The sequence below is a fragment of the Electrophorus electricus genome, chromosome 23 (assembly GCF_013358815.1).
Source record: "Electrophorus electricus isolate fEleEle1 chromosome 23, fEleEle1.pri, whole genome shotgun sequence".
Lineage (NCBI taxonomy): Eukaryota > Metazoa > Chordata > Actinopteri > Gymnotiformes > Gymnotidae > Electrophorus > Electrophorus electricus.
This window is the reverse complement of record NC_049557.1, coordinates 11,873,123-11,896,582: the sequence shown is the minus strand read 5'-3', so window position 1 is coordinate 11,896,582 and position 23,460 is coordinate 11,873,123. Positions and strand designations below refer to the sequence as shown.

The 23,460-nt window shown below is 46.4% G+C and overlaps 1 protein-coding gene across 4 annotated transcripts in view; it reads right to left on the bottom strand.

Moving 5' to 3' along the window:
• Positions 1-20: 20 nt before the first annotated feature.
• Positions 21-23,460, bottom strand: part of fcho1 (FCH and mu domain containing endocytic adaptor 1) — a 38,847-nt gene continuing 15,407 nt past the window's right edge. For 3 of the 4 annotated variants that reach the window (XM_035522149.1, XM_035522150.1, XM_035522152.1), the window contains 24 exons: positions 19,906-19,980; positions 18,077-18,218; positions 17,171-17,323; positions 16,238-16,342; positions 15,545-15,643; positions 15,058-15,154; positions 14,083-14,197; positions 13,480-13,504; positions 13,120-13,180; positions 12,608-12,810; positions 12,196-12,220; positions 11,979-12,035; positions 11,076-11,121; positions 10,672-10,784; positions 9,582-10,472; positions 7,399-7,505; positions 6,932-7,046; positions 6,167-6,281; positions 5,662-5,817; positions 4,153-4,285; positions 2,861-3,057; positions 2,419-2,483; positions 846-1,013; positions 21-487 (listed from right to left, as the gene is read on the bottom strand). In XM_035522149.1, the coding sequence (XP_035378042.1) occupies positions 459-487; positions 846-1,013; positions 2,419-2,483; positions 2,861-3,057; positions 4,153-4,285; positions 5,662-5,817; positions 6,167-6,281; positions 6,932-7,046; positions 7,399-7,505; positions 9,582-10,472; positions 10,672-10,784; positions 11,076-11,121; positions 11,979-12,035; positions 12,196-12,220; positions 12,608-12,810; positions 13,120-13,180; positions 13,480-13,504; positions 14,083-14,197; positions 15,058-15,154; positions 15,545-15,643; positions 16,238-16,342; positions 17,171-17,323; positions 18,077-18,218; positions 19,906-19,980 (3,292 nt within the window). In that variant the 3' untranslated portion in view covers positions 21-458. The remainder of the gene's footprint in view (positions 488-845; positions 1,014-2,418; positions 2,484-2,860; positions 3,058-4,152; positions 4,286-5,661; positions 5,818-6,166; positions 6,282-6,931; positions 7,047-7,398; positions 7,506-9,581; positions 10,473-10,671; positions 10,785-11,075; positions 11,122-11,978; positions 12,036-12,195; positions 12,221-12,607; positions 12,811-13,119; positions 13,181-13,479; positions 13,505-14,082; positions 14,198-15,057; positions 15,155-15,544; positions 15,644-16,237; positions 16,343-17,170; positions 17,324-18,076; positions 18,219-19,905; positions 19,981-23,460) is intronic. The other variant, XM_035522151.1, reaches the window with a different exon arrangement.

Here is a 23,460-nt window from a genome sequence, read left to right as displayed (position 1 = left end):
GTTCTTTTGCTTTCCCAGTGTAACATTACAAAGTTTTTAATATTAAATTTTCCTAAGTAACATGAACAAGACCACTGTTGTCATGGCAGCATCATTCCAGTACTCTTCCATATTATATACGTTCAAACTTCAGTCACTAGAAATTTCCAGAAAAAGGAAAAACCCTTACATCCAGTTTCCAAATAGAGATGTCAAAATACACAGGACACACTGCACACAGAATGAACAAGTAACACAAAAGAAAGCAGTCAGACAGGCGCCACAGGGTTAAAACAGGGCCAGGCCAACCCCAGCAGTTCCTTGGGAGTAGCTATTACCAGCTGCATGCCCTGTGGCTAGAGTCTTCACAGAGCAGGGTATTGTGGGTAATGGCCAGATTCCGTGCATGGCCCCTGGCTCTCCGACCTGGTCGAGTTTGTAAAAAGTGCGAATGTGGGGACGGCTAGGCCCATTCTTGCTCACAACGAACAGCCTGCCATGTATTTCCCTGTCGAGAGAAATACAGTCTTAACACTCACTGGAGGCTCTGTTGAACAACACAAATGTTCAAATGCAAGACATCATAATTCGTGTTTCCTGAAAGTGTCCTGCTAAGTTGCATTCAGGGGAAACACAGAAGGCTACTGGGTTCTTGTTTACTCACACATTAGTTTTGGATTTAGGAAGGATAGTACATAACTACTTTCTTTTCCTATTCTTCCCAATAATTAAAAAAAATACATTTTACTAAGACCAAACTGCTACTGTCCTCCAGTTAACGAGCAGCCTGGCCTTGAAGCACAAGGGGGTGGATCTCAGTTCCCAGGGATGTGGGTTAAGATTCATTAAGTAGGTCAGTCACTCACCCGTGGCGAATCTCTTCTTCACCAGAGACATACGGTAGCGGGAGGATGCCAGCTCCACGTCCATGCCAGAGAGGGACGCCCCACACCCCACAAACTGCACGGCCAGACTCGGGGGAGGACCACGGGGCACCTCCAGGCATTGCCAACTGGCACAGAGCGTGCCAGAGCCTGCACACACACAACAGAATAATTTCACTTACCTAACTGAGAAGACTGTTTAGAAACAGAAATGTGCTAACATTTTACACTTTGACAATTGGTCTGTGGTCCTTCAAGTCTGGTAGACAGAACGCAAGCTGACAGTTCCAACTGGAGTTATTTTATTAAGCCAACCTCAGGTGGGTCACCCCATCAGCAGAGAACACAGCCTGTCCAGGGTCCACTGAAGTCCCTTCTTTTTAAATTTTTGAGTGCGTTTTTCTTTCTTTTCACCTCTAGCTCCTTTTCAAGGCTTTCCAGTGTAATGTCTGACTTTCAGCATGTGTTAGATCACACTGACACTGGACTATTTATAGCCAAACGCAGAAGGTCAAGCGTGATTGTCCAAAGGATGTCAGTGGGAGCTGTGAATGCGAGTTGAAGGACGTCTTCACCATCTTGGCTTGGTTTAGAGACGGAGGCATGTGGGTCTATAAGGGGCACCTTCCAGTGACTAATCGCTCAGGTAGTAATCATCAGAAAAAGAAATCATCTGAACTTGGCCTGCAAGTAATTCTTTCCATAGCAGTGCTGCACTAATGAGGCTTTTCACACACTGGCCTGAGACAGATACAGTATCTAAATCTCCCGTCAGTCTGAAACCCACCTTCAGGCGGCGTTGGAGAGTGGTGCTGGGAGATTTACATGTGAAACTCTCACGAGAAATCTCAAAGCTCATCTCCTTGTTTTGCACTTTTTTTGGCTTTAACCTTGAAAGTAAGTTGATAAAACAGCTGGAGCTGAGGCAGCAGTTCTGTTTTCTAATGAGCAGGACTTGGGCAGAACCGAGCCTCAGTCTCCAGAACCCTCCCGTGGCTGTTCGGCTCCCAAGGCCCAGTCTGCTGCGCTGACACGGACTGCAGATGGCCCTGTCATGTCCAGATCCACTTCAGGATTTGCTTTTTTTTTTTTGGTAACGAGAACAAAACATCATGTCCGCTCTGTCCTACAGGGACGTGTGGCTGAGTAATTGATGAGAACGAATTCAGGTCATAAAAACTGGAGAGAAAAAAGGACAGAAGTGCCTGTTACTGCGCGAGTGCCAGACTGCACCTGCAGCTCAACTGCGGGGTGGGGGGCTACACTTTGATTTATGCATTTATTGCTGGTTTAGCAGAACCAGGAAGAGAGGAGAGGAGAGGAGGAGAGAAGCAGAGGAGAGAAGCAGAGGAGAGGAGAGGAGAGGAGAGGAGGAGAGAAGCAGAGGAGAGGAGAGGAGAGGAGGAGAGAAGCAGAGGAGAGGAGAGGAGAGGAGGAGAGAAGCAGAGGAGAGGAGAGGAGAGGAGGAGAGGAGAGGAGAGGAGAGGGGAGGAGAGGGGAGAAGCAGAGGAGAGAAGCAGAGGAGAGGAGGAGAGTGGGTGGCCGTGATGGCAACCTTTGCTGTGATTGGTGGGTGAGAGGTTGGGCAGCTTCCACAGCAGTCGCCGCTCTTCTGCGTTCCTGCCAACACAAGCAGAGAAGACAGAAAAACAAAAAGGATTAATCCAACAGTCATGTCACCTCCAGCGCTACCCTCGCCGTCTCCCACACACTAACGGTCGTCACAGTCAAACGACCTGTCAGGGGCCACTGCTATGACTGCTCTGTGGAGAGGAAACAAACAAACAAACCCCCACATAAACCCAGAATCCTTCGTTCCACCAAACACTCAGTCCTGGTCTTTCAGCAAAGATTTACTGTCGTCAGCCACCTGAAGCAGGGATGCCTCTCCCACTCTCTCCTCTCACACAGCCCTCCAACTCACACTCTAACAGACGTGCACACTCACACACAGTACACACACACACACGCACGCACACACACACGCGCACACTCACCAAGACGCTGGAGGTTGGCACTGCAGGTCGGTAGCAGTGTGGTCAAGTGGCAGCAGCACCTGTACAGCCGTCAGTTGAGTGGCGGGGGCAGTTGCCGGGCAACAGTGGTAGTCGAGGGAGATGCGCGTCACTGTGCCACTTCGCTGGCACTCTGCCGAGAGCAGCAGCGGAGCCCGAGCCGGGTCCTGAGACGACACCTGAGGGCAGAGGTCGTCGATGTGACGATGAGCCATTTCACCTTTATTAATGGGCATTATTGAGAGAGTCTCTACAGTCAAAGAGCTCTGGAAAAGTCCATAATCGAACTTGCTTTCTGTAATTTAGCATCATCTGCTCCAGTACAGGATCTAACCTTCATAAAGGAAACAACAACCTGGAAAAGCGATCTAGAAGAATGTGCATACAGGCTGGATGTGTTTCAAGAGCCACTCACTGTCAAAATGTCTTCAAGGTGATCAAGGTGCTTTGGAGGGAATAAAATGGCTTTTTCTAGACAGTGACATGGAGTTAACGCTCGAGTACTGTGACACAAGGACTGGGATTCACTGGGTACACGTTTCATTGTATTTTTTAAACAACTCTTCTTTTGTTCTCTGAAATCACTGAAACTGTTTTGTCTACTTCAGCTTTATAGTCTCATTCATGTTGGTAAACAGTAGTTTATTTGATGCAATATCAACACACTTTCAGATACCAGAGGGCACAACAAATGCACACAACATGCAATTATATCTGATGCCAATCAACAGCAGCATACACGGACGATGGCAGGAACGTGATCTGCGCGGACACACACACACACACACACACACACGACCTGTGCCACATCTACCACATTCAACTAGTCACCATAATTCAGCATACAGGAATGGAAATCAGAGCTGTTTTTATTTATTCTTGTGTAATTTTAACATCACTGTGACGATCTCACGACATGAGTCTGTACACATGCATGCGACGCAAAGATGTAACATGATATGAGATTTTATTAGCATGTGTGAACGGTTCATATGTGGAGTTGGTCATTTGTGAATCTGATGAACTGAGTCAGTCTAGCATTTTTAGTGCAACTCTGCAGCAGGCATGAAAAGTTTGGGGGCTTATCAATGTGCCCGTTTTAAAACCCATTACATCTACAACTAATCTAGTTGGGTCTGTCTGTACGTGGGTTTTGATGCGACCAATTACCAAATGCCATCTCATCAGAATTACAACGTTGTAGACCAAGCCGTCAGCGGCTGGTCTGAGGGAGCGCCAGGTGTTTGGAATATCGTCACAACTTTCAGACCCACCTGGTACTTCAGTACGCCCACATTGTAGTAGGAGGCCTGAGGATTAAGCTCCGCCTCTCTCTGTAGATGAAAGGTCAGTGCCTGCATGTTGAACCAGAAGTCTTTGGAGTCTGGGTCATTCTGGGATGGGTCGCTGTGGTGGGGGTTGGAAGCAGAAATGACGTCACGCTGGCAGTGCTGAGGTCGTGGGTTCCAGTCCCACACATGGTCACACTGAGAAATATGCTAACAGGTCATAAATAAACAAATCTATAAATAAAAGTCAAATGTACATAACTATAAATATGGTTGGTTTTCCCTAAACAACCCATGATTATATGTTTATATGTTTAGACAAGTAAGAATAGCACAAAAAAAAGTTTTGGGGCCGAGTGACATTTGATATTTCAGTACAATTTCTGGGTCATATACTAAAGTCCATCTTAGAAATTAAAAGTGCCAATTATGACAAAGACTAGGCAAAAAGCCAAATACATTTCATTAGAAACTGCAATAGATACAATTTAAAATTATTACATTATTTTTAACATTAAACAATCTGTCAATCATTATTTACTGCCTCTCAACCTCTTGTAATATATAAACAAACATTCAACCCCATTACATTCAAAAGGACTAACGTGCCATCTATACTCACTGGTCACTTCATTACACAGACCTAACGTGGTAAAACTTCACATTAAGGTTACACTTTTATTATTCACAGAACTATTTTTCACCTGCGAGGCAGGAGATTAGCATTAATACACCAGGAGCTAATATAACACAGTGATTAACACTTAGTTAGTGCTGCCAACTAAAAGTGGCTGTGATATACACAAAGAAAACTAGGCAATGTTACCGAACTGTAGAAGGTCACAGTGACGAGATGGTTCCTTCAATTTCTTAATGTCAACTGCTGCTGTTAATGTAATGTTAATGTAATGTGTTGCCTCAATATTAAAGGAACATGTTATATGTATTTTTCTGGTCCCATGCACAGTTTATACCAGCCACCCTCTACCCTGGTCATGACCGGACAGATGTTAGACAGGTGGGGGTACCATTCCCATCACAGTACTGACTCTGACATAACAGCTGCCTGGTTGCGCTCGCTGTGCATGTCAGTGGAACTGCTTGGTTGATGGTGGCTTTTACGTTTACGGCTTTTAGCAGACGCGCTTATCCAGAGTGACTTCCAAAAGTGCTTTGTCATTTACTCATAGAATACATCCTAGTACAGTACATTAGGTTACAACATACCAATGATCTAAAATACTGTAGAAACACAGGGATCACTGCTGATATCTAGAAGTACACAAGGTCTGTCTTAAACAACGATAAGTGCAATAAACAATAAGTGCTAGTTTAGATAGTCAATATAGGAGCAGGTCAGTGGCATGCCATCCAAAACACCCCAGCCAACAGCTGGAGGAAGTGTGCAGCCACACCAGGAAATGGCCCATGATCTCCACATCAGAAAACAAGGAGTGAAGAGATGGATCTGAGTACATTCAAATGTCAGTTTACCTGTAGAGCAGCTTTTGATTGGGTAAGAAGTGGTCCACCCGAGAGATGTTGACCAATCGGAAGCTCAGCAGGGGTATGTTAGGGTTGGCAGTAAATATACGAGTGATTCCAGCAGGAAATGACATGGTGAGGTCTCCAGTGATCTTCACCAGACAGCTGCGATACAGAAAATGTATCACTACATACACAGAACATTATACACGTTTAGAATGTATGTAAATAAACAAAAAGCAACATACTTTACATCAAAAAATATGTATTGTACAGCAAATTGCAAATAAACAAATATATTGTGTCAAACCTCCCCCCCTCAAAAAACAGTACCAACAGGGGAAATTCTTTTTAGTGAAAGTTTAGGATTAATCTGCAAGGTCTGGGAAGATGATCCAAAGTTAGCATTACATGTCAGATCAGCTATGGAAGAATGGAACCTAATTTATAAATAAACAAAAACTCAGAGGGTGGGGCTTAACAAAGGAGGCGTGGTGATGGAAAGAGGGCTGACCGGTTGTGTTCGCCTCCTTTAAAGTAGGCGTTGATGTACTCGGTAATGGCGGCAGCAACAGGCCACGCCTCCTGAGCACCGAGAGAGACAGGGCTCGGTCCTCGGGACAGACCTGCTGGGTCACAAGCACACGCCCCCACACAGACACACTCAATGTTATTTGGAAATGGCAGGTGGTATGATGCATGTGAAGGCAGCAACAGATCCCTTTTTACATTTTCTTTTGCTTGTGGTTGTATAGGTACACAATATTACCTGCACAAAAGTGCACGGAACAAATGACAGGGATAACATGCATCTACAAACAGTCTCAAAGGATGTCGAGTTTGTCATATAAACAGCAGAGGGAGCATGTGACATGTAGCTCCTTAAAACAGTCCCCATGGTAGAGTTGCAGAAGTGTTTACTACAGGAACAGGTGCAGAGTTTACCCACAAACCCCTGAGTCACGCCATAACGAGCTGGTGCTTCAGTTGCCTGGAGACATTGTTTGCTTTGTCAGACTTGCCTGCCAGATTACGGTGATTACTGAGATTATGGAGATTACTGGTCAAATTAGAGCCCTGCTGAAGCAAGATTCCCACAGCACAACCAGCCCTACTGAAATCCGAACAGCTAGTCTGTCAGTTCTCTCTCTACTAAACTGAGAGACTGTCCTGCGTCAGATGGAACCACTTAACACACAAAATGTTAGGTGGTTTTGAAATGGAGACAGCACAGGACAACAGAAGAGTTCAGTGGCACATGCGCGCTGGGGTGACCCACCTCTGGCAGGACTCGTGGCTCGTGTATGTCCTCCCCATTCGCTGGGACTTGATGAGGATGAGGATGTTGGTGGAGGGCTGAGCTCAGGCAGCGGGGACGAACACAGGGACCGGGACTGAGGGTCAAATGTCAGAGGTTAAGAGTGGGGGCAGCGTTCAGGTAGCAGCTTTCCACTGCAACACGACAGCTCTGTTGATAAAGCAGCACTCAGCGTTGGTCATGTGATCAACGTTCATAAACCAAAAATCTGAATTTTGTGTGCGTTCTGTAGAAAACAGTGCTAAGATCAAATAGAGCAGTTTTCTAGCTAACTGCCTATAAAACTTATTAAAGTGGTTTTAAAAGCAGAGTGCTGTTTTTACTAGGCAGTTTAAAGGGCCAGTCAGCATGTTGCTGTGAGGGTAAAGAGGTTTAAAGGACCCATCAGTAAGACGATGTGAAGGTGAGGAGTTCAGTAGGGCGTTTACCCGCTCACAGCCACTCAGTCTGTCTGAGGAACGCTTGGACCGGACTGTCTGGGGAGGGGCCAAGACAAAACACTCACTGTTGTCCTGCCTGAAGACACGCTGAGGACCTGCAGAAGAGAGAGAGAGAGAAAAAACAACAGAAAAATAAAATCTGAAAAGAATCAGAGTTGTCAAATTGAGACGACACCAGGAATTGGGTTAGAATTGAACATACCAGACCCTTACATAACAAAAGGCCTTACAGGAACACTTGGTACTTAATATTTGTAAAAACTGGTGAAAACATGACAGTTTTGACAATAGACAATATTGGCAAAACTGGAAGTTGCCATATTGTTGACATTCCTTCAGTGAGCTGCTAATGCTAGTGGCGCCATCCCGCGACCTGTGTGAGGTTGGAACTGTTTGAGTGACTGACGTTTCATCATGTACTGAGGAGATCAATCTTCAGCACTTAGCTAATAAAGCAAAATCATGCTTTCGATGAACCAGCTTCAGAGAACATGTGTAAAGTATTTGCTCGTCAACTCACTAGCAGTGAAAGATACTAACTAGCTAACAAGCTAGCTAACACAGTTACTAATCAACTCACTCCGAAGAAATACTGGAGAGCATAAACACTATTCTCACAGCAGCACATCGTTATGAGCTGAAATCTAAGTGTTTCTAGGTTTAGAATTTTGCCTTTCATGGCCAACACCACAGAGTGAAATGCCAACATCATGCCCCCAGACACAGGAGTTTAACACCTGATCTGGCCAAACACCAGATTTATCAGGAAAAAAAATTTGGGGTAACATTATACGTCTCTTGGGGTGAAAAATGTAAAGTGATGGCATGTCATCAAAATTATCATAATTTGTCAAGTAGATTAAATATATGCAAGGCATGGCCAGCACTGAGGTGTGTGTGGTGGTGGGTGGGGAACCCGCTTCTGATATCTTAATGGACCACCAACATGTGCAAAACTACAGGACTAATTAATCACCTAGCAATCTACCTGCGAGTTAATCCATCACCTAGCAATCTACCTGCGAGTTAATCCATCACCTAGCAATCTACCTGCGAGTTAATCCATCACCTAGCAATCTACCTGCGAGTTAATCCATCACCTAGCAATCTACCTGCGAGTTAATCCATCACCTAGCAATCTACCTGCGAGTTAATCCATCACCTAGCAATCTACCTGCGAGTTAATCCATCACCTAGCAATCTACCTGCGAGTTAATCCATCACCTAGCAATCTACCTGCGAGTTAATCCATCACCTAGCAATCTACCTGCGAGTTAATCCATCACCTAGCAATCTACCTGCGAGTTAATCCATCACCTAGCAATCTACCTGCGAGTTAATCCATCACCTAGCAATCTACCTGCGAGTTAATCCATCACCTAGCAATCTACCTGCGAGTTAATCCATCACCTATCAATCTACCTGCGAGTTAATCCATCACCTAGCAATCTACCTGCGAGTTAATCCATCACCTAGCAATCTACCTGCGAGTTAATCCATCACCTAGCAATCTACCTGCGAGTTAATCCATCACCTAGCAATCTACCTGCGAGTTAATCCATCACCTAGCAATCTACCTGCGAGTTAATCCATCACCTAGCAATCTACCTGTGAGTTAATCCATCACCTAGCAATCTACCTGCGAGTTAATCCATCACCTAGCAATCTACCTGCGAGTTAATCCATCACCTAACAATCTACCTGCGACACAATGATGACAACCTTGACATTTTAATTCTGTTCACGATCACTTTCTAAAGATTCCTCCTTTGGTGGCGAAGTTCTTCAGTGATCCTGTCACACAGCATCCTGTTACTATATGCATCGAACACCCCAACACAACACAACACAACACGGCTACAGGCCCCCCATCTCCCAGTTCTCTACCAAGTTCATATTTCCAGCCATGGCGGGTAGAATTAGGGGAATGATAGAATGATGTTATCTGTCAGGTGCTTTTTAACGCTGCAGCTACAAATTCCTCTGTGCCACAGTCGCTACCGTGTAAGACAGAGGCACGTCAACGACATGGCTGCAGTCTAACCACAGAATACTAACATCATCGTTCCCATAACTGGACAAACAGGAACTAACAGCTGTGATCTCCAAGGTCTACAAACAAAAAGACTCGTTGTGTTTACGCAAGCCTGTGAGATGCTGTGTCTCACTACCAGGGTGTGTGATATCCAGGCAGTCCTGGTCCTTGTCTGTGGAGAAGCACAGGTCCTCCTGTGGTCCGGAGTGGCGTGTGAGGGGCAGGCCGTTCCTGCTCGGCTTCCTGCTCCAGTCCTGCGTGGCGTCCCGCTCCCGCGATGTCCCGCTGAACGGGTTGTGCACTGAGCCCCACTGCACCGCCTCCTTCTTCAGCTGCGCAGAGAGGGCGGGGTTAGGGGCAGGTGCTGACCTGTTGCCGCCGCCCACTCCCTGAGTGGCTGCCAGCGTGGACTGGTGCGTCGGGCTGCCAATCATGGTGATGGCGAAAGGGTCGTCGGTAGAGTCAGGAGGCGGGACGCTACGGTCCCGCCTTTTATTCCTGTCCTTGCGGGAAGAAGACGACGGAGGAGGAAGAGTTTTAGTGTCGTTCAAAGGTGTGGTGAAGGAGTCCGGCAGCGGAGGTGCCCAGGCATCTGGAGCAGGGGGGCGGATCTCCTGGGGGGCGGGGCACTCAAACGCGGTCAGGAAGGGGTCCGGAGGAATGTGTTTGCAGCTCCACACGCTGGGCTCCAGGTCAGGAGGAGGCAGGACGCAGGGGAAGGCGGGGAATGCGAAGGTGGAGGTGTCTGTGTCAGGGGGCGCCCGGGGCGACCGCTTCCCTGACGACCATGCGCTGACAGGGTCATCTGAGGAGAGGGTGGAGCGCCCGGGGGAGGGGTCACGAAACACAGCGAGAAAGGGGTCGGGTGGGCACCCCAAGGTCGCAGGGTCTTTAGGCCGAGGGGCCGACGGCCAGGCCGCCCAGCCAGCGGGGTCTGGAGACGCTCCCTGGGGCTGATGGGAAGGTGAGTCCAAGCCGGAGTCCTCCACGTTCTCGGGAGACGAGGAGTCTGATGAGAAAGCCGCGTCTGCCAGGAAGGATAACACGAGAACTTCACACAAGCCAGAACAGCAGAGCCGAGGGAGAAACAGGCAAAGGACTACAGAAGAGTCTACGAGGGAGGCAGGCAATGAAGCTTCATCACGTTGACCAGCATGGAAATCCAAGTCATATGTAATATACATCATATCTGCTGTATTTGGTGCAGTATGGCGTGGCAGGCCTACACTCAGATGAGGGGAAGGAGCTCTGAACACGTGCACGGCTAGAGAAGCTCATAGACTTGAAGGCGGATTCCAGAGGAGGGCCGAAAAGAGAATCTGTCCCAGGCATCTTTGACCTGAGAGAGAGAGAGAGAGAGAGAGAGAGAGAGAGAGAGAGATTCTAAGACAAATAGTGAAAAACAAACACGCTCAGTAAGCGAGAGAAAGAGACAAACATGCCAGTAAAAGAGTTCTAATTATATATAAATTCACTTATACACACACACACAAAATATGAATATAAACTCATAAAACAAAGCACTTCTGGCTCCCTGTATGAAACTGAAGAGAAAACAAAGGCCGTCTTACACAGAAACCTCCCCAGCTAAGATACAGGTGGTATAGTCCCAAATGCCCCCCCCACATACCTGCTGTGGTCTGGGCTGGACCTGCGCAAACCTTCCTGTTCCTCGTCTACAAACAACAACAACATGTGTGACTGTCCGTTACTCTTCAAACACACATTTCTCAGCACTACACAACTCAACTTGCTGCAGTTTACAACATAAAATACACAGAGTATCATCACACGCATAAAGGTCACCACGTTCCGAAGACCCCATGTGGTTTCATACCATCATCATCATCATCACCACCCACTAAAGCACAAAGTACAGCAAACAGACGTCAGAGCAAAATACAGTTTTCACAGAGAGAATTACAACTCTCTCTCTCTCTCTCTCAGACACACACGCATGTGCATGTGCACGCACACACGCGCCTGCAGTTTTATTAACAGCATATCCCACAGTGCAAGGATAGAGGCTGAGCCGGCACCACGATTACAGGAATCAGCCATCTAGCTGCGTTTCCCCACACACTTTTCCACACACACTCTCCACGGTCACCGCCACGACCGCTTAGCCCCTGGCCGGGTAAGATTACCACCAGCGCCAGTGGCCTGTTCTGAGAGCTGGGTTGAATTGGATACACAAGCAGGCCCATCAGTCATGTATTTGGACACCAGTAACATCCTTCAGCGTGCTGTGTGTAATCAGCTTTTAAAGGCACAACATGTTAACAACCAGTGGAAATGTTACCATGGTGACAGGCAGGCACCTGGGCTCAACGGGTTTCTAAGGTAGCTGGGGCTTCTCTGGAGGACACTTTCTGTCTCAGTGTCCTAACATGCGGTGTGATTCAGTTTTCAGAGGCTTTCACACAGAAATGTGTCACTTGCTTATATGAGAGAAGGCAAATTAATTCCCTGAACTGCAAACTGGACATTGGTCATATTAGCAGTTTCACACTGTGTGAAGGTGTCTGCTTACTCCTGTGGGGGGCGCCATTGGTCTCCACCTCTGATCGGCCTACTGTGCTGGAGTTTCCTGCAACAGACAGAGGAGAGGTGAGACAACTCACACAGTCACAGACAGGAAGATGGACTGACGGGCAAGCTGGCAAACACACGCACCCACCCGTGCAGGCACGCTGAACAAGCTGGTAAACACGCACGCGTGCACACACACACAAACACGCTGAACTTACGGGACAGATGCCTCTTCACTGCAACCTTCAACAAAAAGAGAAGAGTGAAGAGGGAGAGGTTCAGCCTGCACTTCAATTCCTACCACCAACACCGACATCAACCACAGTAGCAGAAGTGTTTGAACTTGTTAGCAAACCCGCATACTTAAGACACAGCCAACATCAATTTAGCACTCTACACCAAGACCACCGAGATGACAGGAACACACCACCATGCAATGAGCTTTCAAAGAGAAGTTCTCCCCTCTTTAAATTCAAGTCACATGATTTGAGCAGGTTTAAGTCAGTTAAGACCAAGCTGTGCATTACTTAGAAAACTGCATTTAATATTCTGAGGGCTTAGTGCTAGAGTCCAGTAGCAGAATTGGTCTTTTACCAGCATCACCTACAGTCAGGAGGAGAAAAACCTCACCTGTGTCCTGCCCCCTTTACTGACCGCTCGGTTCAGGGGCAGGGTCAACGCCCCCACCGTGGCCTTCAGCTCAAGCTCACTGGCTGCAGAGTTGCTATGGTTACCGCTGGCCACAGGGCGAATCTGGATGTGGAATTTCTTGGGCTCCTCATCGTCAAAATCCGAGTCACTGGAGTAAAAGTTGGTCTCCTTCTCTGCACAGCGTGAACGGGAGCAAGTCGGACCGGACCAGTCAAGGACCATATACGGACACGAGGCAGAGCTTGTCCTGACAGACTTGTAATACTTATCGTGCGTTTCTACTACTACAGTAATACAGAAGTTAAACAGTGAGACTCCACACTTGACCCCAAGCTCCACGGCCAAGAAAGGAAACTTCTGGGCTCCTGGAGTCTTTCAATTAAACCTGCCAAATGCCCCTAGCAGGTTCAAATCTTCACTTTTTCTATCACGAGGTCATAAATATCTGTGCACTCAAACCTGCCCCACCCCCCAGAGAGTGTGGAGGATATCATTCTGAGTGACATCGGTACGAATCACAAAGCCCTCGTCATCTACTTCCAGGGGTGAGTTCTAGACACACAGAGAAACAAACATTAGGATGGAAGGAACCCTCCAGTTGTTGAGACACGGCGCGGAGACACGTAAGAGACGTCGTCCTTCCCAAAGTGGGACGCACGCGGGGTTATTGAGCCCAAGACAAGCAGTCCACCAACCAATTTTGGCTCGGAGATGGTTGCATATTATGTCTCTGTGTGTGTAACTTCATGAGGAATCAGGTGGGGGGGGGGGGGGTTTTTACAGTGTGTGAGTGTGTGTGTGTGTGTGTGTGTGTGTGTGTATGTGTATGTGTGAGAGAGAGAGAGACTTACTGGGGCATCTGTAAGCACAGAATCCCTGCAGAAACAACAACAGTCAACTTTAACTTTAGGCCAACATTAGCAGCGGTAAAAACACGCACACGCGCGTGCACACACACACACATACACACACACACACACACACAATAAAAACCCACACAGTAACCAGAATAGCACTGCTTCAGCTTACAGATTTAGTATCTAAAAGTGACCGTGTGTCATAGCATGTTTGTGTGAGGGTGTAAGTGGCTTTTGTTTACATGTACGTGTGTGTGTGTGTATGTGTGGGCGTGTGTGTATGTGTGTGTGTATGGGCATGTGTGTATGTATGAATATGTGAGTATGTGTATGTATGTGTGTGTGTGTGTGAGTATGTGTGTGTGTGTGTGTGTGTGTGAGTGTATGAGTGTGTGTGTGAGTATGTGTATGTATGTGTGTGTGTGAGTATGTGTGTGAGAGTGAGTATGTGTGTGTGTGTGTGTGTGTGAGTGTGTGTGTGTGTGTGTATGAATGTGTGAGTATGTGTATGTATGTGTGTGAGTATGTGTGTGAGTGAGTATGTGTGTGTGTGTGTGTGTGTGTGTGTGAGAGAGAGTGTGAGTGTACGAGTCGTACGTGGAGTCTGGCTCTTTGTCCCTCTTTCCGAGTCCAGGAATGCGGAAGGCTTTGGTGCGGCTCTTCTTGTTGTCAGACACCTGAGAGGACAAGTACTCCTCAAAGCCCACTGGTGCTGGCCCACACACACGCACACACACACGCGCACACGCACACACACACACCCCAGTGTCAGGAACATTCTGGACCTCTACATCGTCCCACATGCCTGAGGGCTAGTACTCCCCATCAAAAACACGTCCTAGCTTTGTCTGTACCCCTACTGGGGCCCAAAGGAGTGCAAGTGACGCGGTTGACCCCGAACACCACAGAGGTCAACCTGAACCGCCATGGCGTAGTCTGATTACAGCTTGGAGGTTTACGGCCCACGCGCCCTCTGCTCCATCACTACACATGTTCAGTGTTTTATCTCTGGTCCTTGTTGTTCTAACCCAACAGTAGCTGGTTCTTTAGAAACAAACCAAAACCCAATTTTAGTCAGTCACTCTTAACGCATTTCTTCATCATCGCCTTCATGCGTATAGCGTGATGCCTACAGCGGGGCAGCTACAGTTCAACAGTTCAAACACCATTTCATTATACAACCGATACAAAGTCTCTTAGCATTCAACAGTGGATTTGCTATATGAAAACCACACTCTTGTAACAGATTATTACTCCATTATCTAAAGACCATATATTGGATCATATTTTATTTGTTAATTCAATCATTCATCTTTATTTCATTAATTTCTATTATTACTATGATGTACCTACAACCTGCTTGGTCCTGCTCACGCTGACCTAGTTTGTAAACACTTTTATTAAAGTATTGTTGAGCTTCAGCCTTTCTCAGTGTGACATTACTGTAGTGTTGCTTGGCTGGTGCAGTATGTCCAGCAATAATGCAAAGCAATGCAAAAATGACTTCAATATCACGATATACTGGTTCGGTGTAAGACGGAGGCCCGTTTTCGGCAGGCGGCACTTCAGTACCTGGTCTGTCTTTGCCTGTTCCCTTCTGCTCAGTGAACTTCTGGATCAGACTCCCGATGGCGATGTTCTCCACATTCTGCTTAAACTCCTCGTGAACCTGCACAGGGACAAAAAAAACCAAGACGTGCTGTCATACTGGACCAGGCCGGCTGACAGCGAACGGCACAGACAGGGCATAAAGGCCGGCTTTGTGACAGACGCCAGCGGAAGCTCCTGGCTCTACTCCCCAAGTCCCACAAAAGAAAGACAAACGCCTTGGTCAGATGAAACATTAACAGAGCAAAAACACACTTTTAACTTTAAATTGACATTTATGGCCAATGCAAAATGTATCCAAATTATGAAGAATGTGAGTAACTGAGGGTTAGGGGTCTTGCTCAGGGGCCCCAACAGTGGCAACCTGGCAGTGGTGGGACTTGAACCGATCACTGGTTGAGTACCTTAACCACTGAGCTTCCACTGGGATGTGTACGTGCGGGGTTCTGACCTGTCCCACTTGGACATGCGTGTCCTCAGTGGAGTGGGAGTAGGCTTTGATGAGCTGCTTCATGTGCTGCAGATGGGTCTCCTCAATGTCCTGGAACTTCTGCATGCAGGAGAGCAAAGGGCAGTCAGAAGGACAGTCACTCTGTTTCCCCAACACTGAATTCTGAAACAGCACTGGATACGGAGCCGATACTGAGGAGATGCTGATGCGCCCTTCATCAGGGAGGGCATGCATGACAACGCCATAATCACTCTGTCAAATACATATGGCAAAGGCCCCTGGTGCTTGTAGTCATGGCAACCATGCAGAGCTGGAGCTAGTTTAATAAATGATCAGGCCTCTGAGCACTCTGCTAAAGGGGGGTGGGGGTTTCTGAGCTGAAACACTGACAGAAGGTGGAATTATGTGACAACTTAATTGGAGCATAGACAAAAACATGCAAAGCCCTCTGGGAGCAGTAGTTTTAGAGGGGCGACTGGGAGCAGTAGTTTAAGAGGGGCATCTGGGAGCAGTAGTTTTAGAGGGGCGACTGGGAGCAGTAGTTTTAGAGGGGCGTCTGGGAGCAGTAGTTTTAGAGGGGCGACTGGGAGCAGTAGTTTTAGAGGGGCGACTGGGAGCAGTAGTTTAAGAGGGGCGACTGGGAGCAGTAGTTCTGTAGATTCCCGGGGGGACAGTCTCCGTGACGATACAAACCTGTGCGGAGTCACTCATCTTCTGCTCAAATTCTCCTCCTGCACGGTTGTACTTCTCTATTGATGCTGCGAACACCTCAGCAGACTTCTTAGACTTCAGCTCAGCCTGACCACACACGAAACAAGAACACAACACACATGCAACCTCCAGCACGAAAACACTGGGTACAGCAGCCAGTGTTTACAACTATTCAGTTTGGTCACCCACGTTTCACATGCACATATACACACATGCTGAGATATTTTCTAACACGTTAGACACATTACACACACAGCCTCCCTCAAGCAGCTCTCTCACTCACACACACACATTACACACACAGCCTCCCTCAAGCAGCTCTCACACACACACACACAGCCTCCCTCAAGCAGCTCTCTCTCACACACACACACACACACACACACATTACACACACAGCCTCCCTCAAGCAGCTCTCTCACTCACACACACACACACACACATTACACACACAGCCTCCCTCAAGCAGCTCTCACACACACACACACAGCCTCCCTCAAGCAGCTCTCTCACACACACACATTACACACACAGCCTCCCTCAAGCAGCTCTCACACACACACACACACACACACACACACACACACACACACACACACACACAGCCTCCCTCAAGCAGCTCTCACACACACAGACATTATTTTGTGTACCAAACCAGGATTATGTATTACGCATGTGTGTTTACTTAGATGTAGTAAGTATTCGAGCTGCAATCTCAACTCCAGCCTCGTCCTCAGTAAGACAAAAGAGTTTTCCTTTTCAGGTCAAAACTTTAAATATGTAGTCATTCTAGAAGGCACATTACCTCATCTAGACCAGGTGCAAGAGGAGCCATTTTTCTTTTCATATTTTTTGCCCTAAAAATGTATAGAAACCAAACAAACAAACACGTGCACAGGCGCCACACACACACACCTTCTCCAGCTCTTTCTGTGGGGCTCCTTCCTTTCGCAGACGCTCCAGCTCCATGAACCTGGTGTGGTAACCCTCTCTGGCCTTCTGTAGGTGGCCGTTCTGCACCTGCAGAGCCTGAACGGCCTCCAGAGTGCACATCACCTCCTCCTTCGTCTGGCACGCGCGCACACCACACACACACACACACACACACACACACGACACACACACCCCGAGGCACACGCACACACACACACACACACACACACCGACGCACACGCGCGCACACACACACACACCGAGGCACACACACACACACCACACACACCCGAGGCCACGCGCGCACACACACACACACCGAGGCACACACACACACACACACACACACACACACACACACACCGAGGCACACACACACACACACCGAGGCACACACACACACACAACCGAGGCACACACACGAACGGCACACACAACCGAGGCACACACACCGAGGCACACACACACACACACACACACACCGAGGCACACACACACACACACACACACACACACACACACACCGAGGCACACACACACACACACACACACACACACACACACACACACCGAGGCACACACCGAGGCGCACACACACACACACACACACACCGAGGCGCACACACACACGAAAATACTCAAATCAAAACCGCTACACTACAAAACTACGACACCATTCAAAGAAAGAGTCCAATCAAAAATGCTAATGCCATTAACGAATGAAAGACATCCCCTGCAAACGATACCACGCTAACTGGTGGCGGATTGGCGGTTATTAGTGTGCACTGATATATCCGTTTGGTGTGGACTTGTATCTGTGGTTTGGAGAGCTACACACAGCTTTGAATTAGATGCCACGTCAGATACAGGACAGAGGTCTGATGGTACCTTTCGGTGAACTTTAACCTGTTCTTCACCATACTTGTTGATGTCACGGATGAGGTCATTCATCTTCCTCATCAGCTCAAGGTGGCAGAGAGCGAGCTTATCGGATGACACCCGGAACACATCCCACATAGGAGCAAACGTCCTGTGTGTGTGTGTGTGTGTGTGTGTGTGTGTGTGTGAGTGAGAGAGAGATAAATAAGTTTATTTCCATTTGTATGTTGCTTCAGAGTCTAAATACTGAGAGAAATGGCAAAAATATTTACATAACATAATACATAAAGATTCTGCTGGGTGTGGCAGTGGTGCTTTGAGCTAGATTAATGTGCTTGGGATAGTTACGCCAACACCAACTACACCAACACCAAGGTTAACTACACCAACACTAACACTAACTACACCAACACCAAGGTTAACCACACCAACTACACCAACACCAAGGTTAACCACACCAACACCAACTACACCAACACCAAGGTTAACTACACCAACACCAACTACACCAACACTAAGGTTAACTACAACACTAACTACACCAACACCAAGGTTAACTACACCAACACCAAGGTTAACTACACCAGGGTTAACTACACCAACACTAACTACACCAACACCAAGGTTAACTACACCAACACTAACTACACCACGAAGGTTAACTACACCAACACTAAGGTTAACTACACTAACTACACAACACCAACTACACTAACATTACTACACCAACACTAAGGTTAACTAAAGTGTTGGTGTTAGGTTAACTACACTAACTACACCAACACTGACTACACCAACACTAACTACACCAAGGTTAACTACACTAACACTAACTACACTAAGGTTAACTACAGTAACCCATACTACACTAACACTAAAGTTAACTACACTAACACTACACTAACCAAAATGTTGACTACACCAACTACACTAACGTTAACCACACCAATACTACTACACCTACACTAATGTTAATCACACAAAGGCTAACTACGCTAACACTAACTAACACTAGCTACACCAACACTAAGGTTAACTACACCAAAACTAAGGTTAACTACAGTAACACTACACTAACGTTAACGACACTAACACTAATTACACTAGCACTAAGGTTAACTACAACACTAACGTTAACTACACTAACATTAACTACACTAAGGTTAATTACACCAACACTAAGGTTAACTATACTAACACTAACTACACAAAGGTTAACTACACTAACACTAAGGTTAACTACACTAACACTACACTAACACCAAGTCCTGAGAACTACTGAAAAGTGTCTAGTGAAGTGGTGGATTTTTATAGCAATTCATTTTAAGTAAGTCTAATAGATTTGTTAAATGTGAAATGCCCCCCCCCCCAACTCAACACTACTGATAATGTGCTTGGGAGGACTCAACAAATAAGACCGCCAACACAGCAGCCTTGCGCCCCACAGTACTGTCAGCTAACCCCCTTCGTGCGTGTGTGTGTGCACGGAGAAGACAGGAAGTGGAAAATGCACCAAGAGCACAGACATGACCTTTGAACCAATTCCAGATGTGGGTTATACTTCCTATGAGGGTAAGCTCTCTGCTGTCGCTATGGAGACCGAGAGCTTTCAGGCCCCCTCAAACAAATTATGCCGTATAAACTTCAAATGGACAGACAAATCTGAATGACTTCAAATCCATGTTCAGGCAAATCTGAATGACTTTTGTATAACTGCATTAACTTTAATATGAACCATTTTTTCATAGTCTATAAAGTGGAGGTTTCGCTTTACAGACCATAACTGCGAATAGCAGCACTGAACTGAATACAAAATAGTGGTGGTGGTGGTCACCTACCCAAGTGGGCTTCCATTGCTGGCCATCTTGGCCAGTTTGCTCATGGATTTAGAGTAGGTCTCCTCGATGGCAGCCCTGAAACACGCGCGCGCGCGCACACACACACACACACACACACACACACACACGCTTACATTAGTGAAATGTTTAAACAAAATTAGCATCCATTACCCTGAAATCTAAAAAAAAAAGACAAATCAAAAGCATTTTAAACTGTTCGTCACAAATACCCACCCTGAAGCTACCCTGAGCTACGTCATGTCCGTCATCCGTTATACCCCTTGCACAATGCAACAAGAACCTGGAAATCTCGTCACAGCACACAAACCAGCACCAAGAGTTCTGATTGGCTCTCATGTCTTGATGGGCAGTTGTGTTTAGAACTCCAGGGTCAGGGGGCAGGACCACATCGCTGTATTATACATCTCATTTCAAGCATAATTTCGCTAATCTGAAATTTAGATTCCAGCAAGATTAAATCCTGCGTCTAGCCGAACTGCTTTGGATTGCCTGCCAGCTGGTCAGGAATGCCCTTAATGCAGTTGCCATAAAAATTAATTCAGTTTGTGCTAAATTTGAAGTGTAAACATTATGGCCACCTCATAAACAACTCTGCAACACCCAAGGAAGAACAAACCCGTTTGGCCTTTGGGCTTTGCACAAACGCAGCAGTTCATTTCGTTCCAGTAACAAATGAGCTAATTTCCAGCACAGGCCACGCGTGCATATTTAACACCCATCTGTTAGGCTGACATTAAGAACATGAGTGAGAGTGTGTGTGTTTGGCAGTGCATGCTAAGCACATGGTGGGTGGAAGTCTTGGTTGAGAAATTCAGAGGGAAAAAAAAGAGCTAACCTCAGGCTCGGAGACAGAGGTGAGAATTACCCAACACTTCTCATCGGGGATTGCCTTGAGTCACTGACACACACACAACAGTTTTAAGTGCTTGTTAGTGCAGACCTTTTGTTTATTTATTTATTTTTTTTTGCATGCGTGTGTGTGCATTGTCCAGTTCATTAGTATTCACTGTAATTTCCTTAATACTCACACTGCCAGTTCATTCCACAGCCCCATAAAAGTGCCCCAGAATGCATTTATTCAGTATTTTTAAATTGTTCTCTGATATAAATAGAAGTTGTGTGACTTTGGAAAGGGGGCGAAAAACGCTGACATGCAGTTTTCTAAGGCCATTTACAACCCGGAGATTTGGCTCTAGCATGAAATCAGCCATTTTCTTTTTTTTACAACCCCTTTTTTGGTAGGCTCATGAATAATCGATGAGCTGTTTTCATTGGCTGGTTTACGGTGACACACCACAATAGTTCACACAGAATTGACAGGTCAAAATCAACAAGTAGCTAATTGAGAGGTGAACCGCTGTACGTTTGTGTGAGACTCGGAGGAGATTTCTCAAGCCCCCAATCTTATAATATAAAGATCTTATATTGTAGACTTGTATGACAATACCTGCACACCTGTTGAAATTTTCGTTATGCAGGTCCAACTTAATATTGCCTAGGGTACAAACATGGGCTGCTATATACAAATTTAGAGGCATAAATATTTAGCTGTCAAGACTGTTGTTAGGCAACAGTGAGATTTTTGGAACTGGTCTTACGACTCTGTTTTGTTTATGTGGAATTTAAAATTTGAAGGAGGTGACAACAGAGTTGAAGGTTCACGATGGCAGTTCTATTATTAAACTATGCCAAAAAGTTAATACCATTTTCCTTTCTGTGGCACCTGATATTAAGCGCGCACACAGCATTAGCTAACTTAGCAGTCACAGCAAAGCAAAGACACTATATGGCAGTAAAACTTCAACGATGAACAATACTAAAGGATGAATTTGCGTCTGGTCTGAATTAATGTCACTTTATTTCATGGACTCAATAAAAGGTTTCAGTAGAAGATTTGATGTGTTTGTGTAAGTTCTGCTGACCTGGTGCGTTCACATGTGATTCATGGCCCCCCACGGGCCCTGCCTTACAGCCGAAACACCGCACCAGAGCCAATCAGAAACCCCAAACGAGCCCCCAGTATGAAGCCCCGCCTTATCGATTACACACTGCAATTGGCTAAAGGAAAAAGTAACACTGTCTCTAAGGTATGAGGCCTGATTCCACAGTGGTGGTTCCAGGTGGTTTTGTATTGTCTGGATTTCAGAGCTGGAGAAGAATGTCTATAGACAGAGACGTAGCAGACTGGAGATGCAACAGAGCTGGAATGACAGTCTGAATTACACAGGTCTACAATCACAGCGCCTAGAGCCTAGCATGGTACCACACACACAGAGGTCTACAATCACAGCGCCTAGAGCCTAGCATGGTACCACACACACACACACACACACACACAGGTCTACAATCACAGCGCCTAGAGCCTAGCATGGTACCACACACACACAGGTCTACAATCACAGTTTCTAGAGCCTAGCATGGTACCAGACACACACACAGGTCTACAATCAATCATGGTGCCTAGCACGGTAACACAACCAACCCACACACACACATACACACACACAGTCCACTCCACATACACTATGATGCTTAATGGTGTGTGTGTGTGTGTGTGTGTGTGTGTGTGTGTTTGAAAGAGTAAGGTCTTTGTTTGCAGTGTTATAATGCTCCAGGCTGTGCCAACATGTAGCCTTTACAAGGTGTGGGTTTGACATGTATGCGTGTGAGTGAGTGAGAAAGCGTGAGAGATTTAAAGATGGAGAAAGAGTTAGAGTGTCTAACATTCAAAAAAAACGTATAGGCCCATAGTTAACAGTGCAATGGTGGGAGAATAAGGACAAAACACGATTAATAGTGAAATTTCAAATGTGAATTCAGCTGCTAGTGCTCAACGGACAGCTTTCAAAATTGTATTTTTGGAATATATGAAATCATTTGGAAAGGACTGGAAATAGTAGAATTGTCACAGAACGCTTGCCTCCTGCGAGTCCTGGGGTTTGGCCCGCCATGTGACTTGGAAGGATTAGTTTGTGGCCACGCCTGCACACACCTGCACCTCGTCTTGTCTGTGTATTTAAAACCGTGACAACATGTGCAGAGCGTTGGTCATTGCTAGTGTAGCGTGTTTGTAACTATATGTATCGAGTCTTGACTGTTTGTTTAATATCGTGTTAAAAGTCGTTAGTGTTTAGTGTGCTCATGTTCACTGTTTGTGTTTTCACGTGAGCGCCACATTTGTCCACTGTGTTGTGTTTGAATAAAGGTTCGTCCATGTCGAGGAAGTGCGTCCTGCTCCACGCCCTTCGGCACTCGGGCCAGCACGGTACAAGAATGTTTGCCCCTTGTAGCCTCCTGGTCTTGTAGAAAAGCTACATCACTTCCTGTTTATTAAAGGTTGGCCTTTATTTTTTTCATTTATTATTTTTTTAGGATCATAAAATTTGAATAATAAAACAGATGCACAGTTATTAGTGAGCCCCCCTCACTATCACACTAGAGGCCAACAGTCCAAGATCCCTTGCTGAGGCTAATAACTTTTCATTCAATGTTTAATAAAAGAGAAGCCAAGTTTGTCCAATTTTCTATAACAAG